This window comes from Sitodiplosis mosellana, unplaced genomic scaffold (assembly GCF_009176505.1).
Source record: "Sitodiplosis mosellana isolate CC-2019 unplaced genomic scaffold, AAFC_SMos_1.0 Smas_scaffold_6761, whole genome shotgun sequence".
In the NCBI taxonomy this organism is placed as follows: domain Eukaryota; kingdom Metazoa; phylum Arthropoda; class Insecta; order Diptera; family Cecidomyiidae; genus Sitodiplosis; species Sitodiplosis mosellana.
The window spans coordinates 1-2,945 of NW_022601914.1; the positions used below are offsets into that span (position 1 = coordinate 1).

A 2,945-nucleotide genomic window follows, 5' to 3' on the forward strand; every position below is an offset into this window, starting at 1 on the left:
CTCATTGAAAGTCGACGCTGTCTCAAGTGTGATAAAGAGACATGAGCTGATATTCCATGAACCGCCGTATGAATATAATTTGGATAAAGCTGATCAAGTTGCGGAGCACTACATAACACAGCGTCTCGATAATTTCGATCACCAAAATCTAAACACTTTTCAAATGGTATTTACAGAGGAAAAAAACTTGCTGCCAAAAACCCACAACAAATTTAATAGGAAACAATCAATTTAAATTTGGATTTTAGCGATATTTAAAAAATGAGGTTCATTTCAAAAGCGGTGGACCAGTTTTCATAATGATCGGAGGAGAATGGAAAATAAGTGAAGGTCATATTTTGCCTGGTCGACTCATTTATGATATGGCAAAAGAAAATAACGGACTTCTGATTTATACCGAGCATCGATTTTACGGAAAAAGCTGGCCCACAAAGTAGGTACTTTCGACTGAAAATTCAAATGCAATTTTCATAAAAAAAATTTCAGAGCTCAGATGGATTATTGTTACAACAAGAAACGTTTATCTTTTTCTAGTACAACTTCCACTGAAAATCTTAAATATTTAAGTGTTGATCAGTCTTTGGCTGACTTGGCGCATTTCGTTAGAGAAATCACTTCAGACAAAGAATTAAACGCCACCGGTGGTGTAATTATGGTAGGTGGTTCATATTCCGCGACGATGGCCGCTTGGTTTCGGCAGAAATATCCACATTTGGTGAATGGAGCATGGGCTTCAAGTGCTCCGTTTCAAGCAAAAGTCAATTATTTTGAGTACACTGAAACTGTTGGAAAATCCATTAGTGAAATCGGTGGAGATGAATGCTATCAGACCATCGAAACCACCTTTAAATCCTTAGAAAAACTCCTTGACAGCCATGATATCGATACTTTAAAAGCATTGTTTAAAATTTGTGATGGATTTGATATAACTAATAAGAGAGATATTTGGAATTTTGTTTCATACATAAAGGATATTTTCTCAGGTCTCGTCCAAGGTTACAGGTAAGATATTCATTTATTTTCTGGCATCATTTATCAAAATCTAATTTACTTCAATCTTGTAGGAATGGCCAAATTGAAAAATACTGCGAATTTTTGTCTAACAAAACATTCAATTCAGCAAATGGTGTTCAGAGTCATGAACTTTATCCCTTGTCTCGAATATTCCTTCAGGGATTCTTGACATCAGGTGAGAAGTGTGTTTCAATCACCTACGAACACGAGATCGAAGAAATGAAAAATTCGACTGTCGCTTCTGCTACTCGTCCATGGTTTTACCAAACTTGTGCAGAATATGGATGGTATCAGACAACCAACTCTAACGACCAGCCATTCGGATCAAATTCACCCGTCGAATATTGTTTATCACTTTGTCGGGATGTTTTTGGTGATGCGTACGTCATTTGAATTTGTATTTAAGCCATATTTTTCCAACTGAGTATTGTTTCCAGATTTGGAGCTTCATCAGTTGAGAATAATGTTAATCACACTAATGTTATGTATGGTGGACTCGATCCGGCCGTAACAAATGTATACTTTACGCACGGGTCGCTAGATCCTTGGCATCGAATGGGCATTTTGGAAGACTTAAACGAACATTCGCCAGGCATCGTCATCACAGGTTCGCTCAATAACCAAATTCACCTGTTCTGAATTACATCGTTTTATTCTAAATTGCGTAATTTTCATTCGTAGGCATTTCTCATTGTCAAGATATGGCTTCAATAAAGACTGGAAGAGACTCAGAACAACTCATCGCTTCCAAAGTGAAACTTCAAAACCTCGTGAAAAAATGGTTGAAAAATTAAATTTTTGCAAAATCATATCATCATTGGCAATGCCTATTGGGCATTGATGTATAACATACAAAGAATAAATAAAACACGAATAAACTTAATGCATTGAATTTCACAAAGATAGATCGCATAGATCCATTGGAGAAAGCCACGTAATCATTTGTCCTCAGTCGATTAACGCACCCAACCGATATAATGGCTCGATGAACTTCTTGATTTCCATTTTCTATAGGGAAAGACACAAATTTAAGTTCTTTTTTTATTTTCTTTCATGTTTGGTGCGTGTCAAAATGGAAATCGCCAACGATCCCACGATTCGGCTGGCAGAACATTTCATAGACCCTTTTAATAATTTGAATAGGGATCACGGCCGGCGATAGCAGGCGCGAGTGATGAAAGCACCTTGGTTCTGAACGTCGAACTCGCCTATATATACACGCAATTTCGAACTTTTTTCCTAAGAGGATCTGGTACGAATGAAGCTAGAAAGTCCCAAGCTCATATGCAAATACTAACTTGGATCGAAATCAACTATCCACCGCCACAGAAATAGCCACTTCAAAATCACGCAATCAACAGTCGTTGTTCAACAGTATGGCTGCTGGCTGTCCCAGATAGCAAATTCAATTCTCTGGAGAAAATTATAACTTCTTCACTTCTTTGTATTCAAGTATTCCACTTTCGATCACTGATAAGATTGATGTCTCGTGTTCCGTATTTCTATCATTGTAAATAGTTTCATTCATATTTTTCAACAGGAACGTACCGCTATAAACTTGTGACGTTATTGCACTTAAGATTAGCAAATTGGGTAGCGATATTTCAACTCTTGAGTTCATTGAAAAAAAAAAAATATTTGTTACAAATCGAGTGTCTGGAAATTACGTATTAAATTGTCTATAGATATCGAACTCCAAATGAACCAGCACTTCGGAATTGTATTGAAGTAGCATCAATTGATGTGATTTAAGTTAGTTGTCGTTCATATTTTAAACTGATCAAAAGTAAAAGTAATAAATTGGTTGCATATAGAAGTGGCTAGAGACAGTAGAGGGTACAATAAAAAACCAAACAATATTATTTTTTATTCTGTCATATCTGACAGCAAACTCATTGAAAGTCGACGCTGTCTCAAGTGTGATAAAGAGA

At 36.4% G+C, this 2,945-nt stretch overlaps 1 protein-coding gene across 2 annotated transcripts; it reads left to right on the forward strand.

Moving 5' to 3' along the window:
* Positions 1 to 45: 45 nt before the first annotated feature.
* LOC129579915 (putative serine protease K12H4.7) lies at positions 46 to 2,114 on the forward strand. 2 transcript variants are annotated; one of them, XM_055470101.1, is made up of 6 exons: positions 46 to 166; positions 267 to 433; positions 535 to 1,002; positions 1,065 to 1,394; positions 1,452 to 1,621; positions 1,696 to 2,114. In XM_055470101.1, the coding sequence occupies exons 1-6, from the start codon at positions 164 to 166 to the stop codon at positions 1,806 to 1,808; spliced, it is 1,251 nt and encodes a 416-aa protein (XP_055326076.1). In that variant the 5' UTR covers positions 46 to 163; the 3' UTR covers positions 1,809 to 2,114. The 2 variants fall into 2 exon arrangements, with proteins under 2 accessions (XP_055326076.1, XP_055326075.1); XM_055470100.1 differs by having other exon boundaries at positions 108 to 166; positions 249 to 433.
* The last annotated feature ends 831 nt before the right edge of the window (positions 2,115 to 2,945 follow it).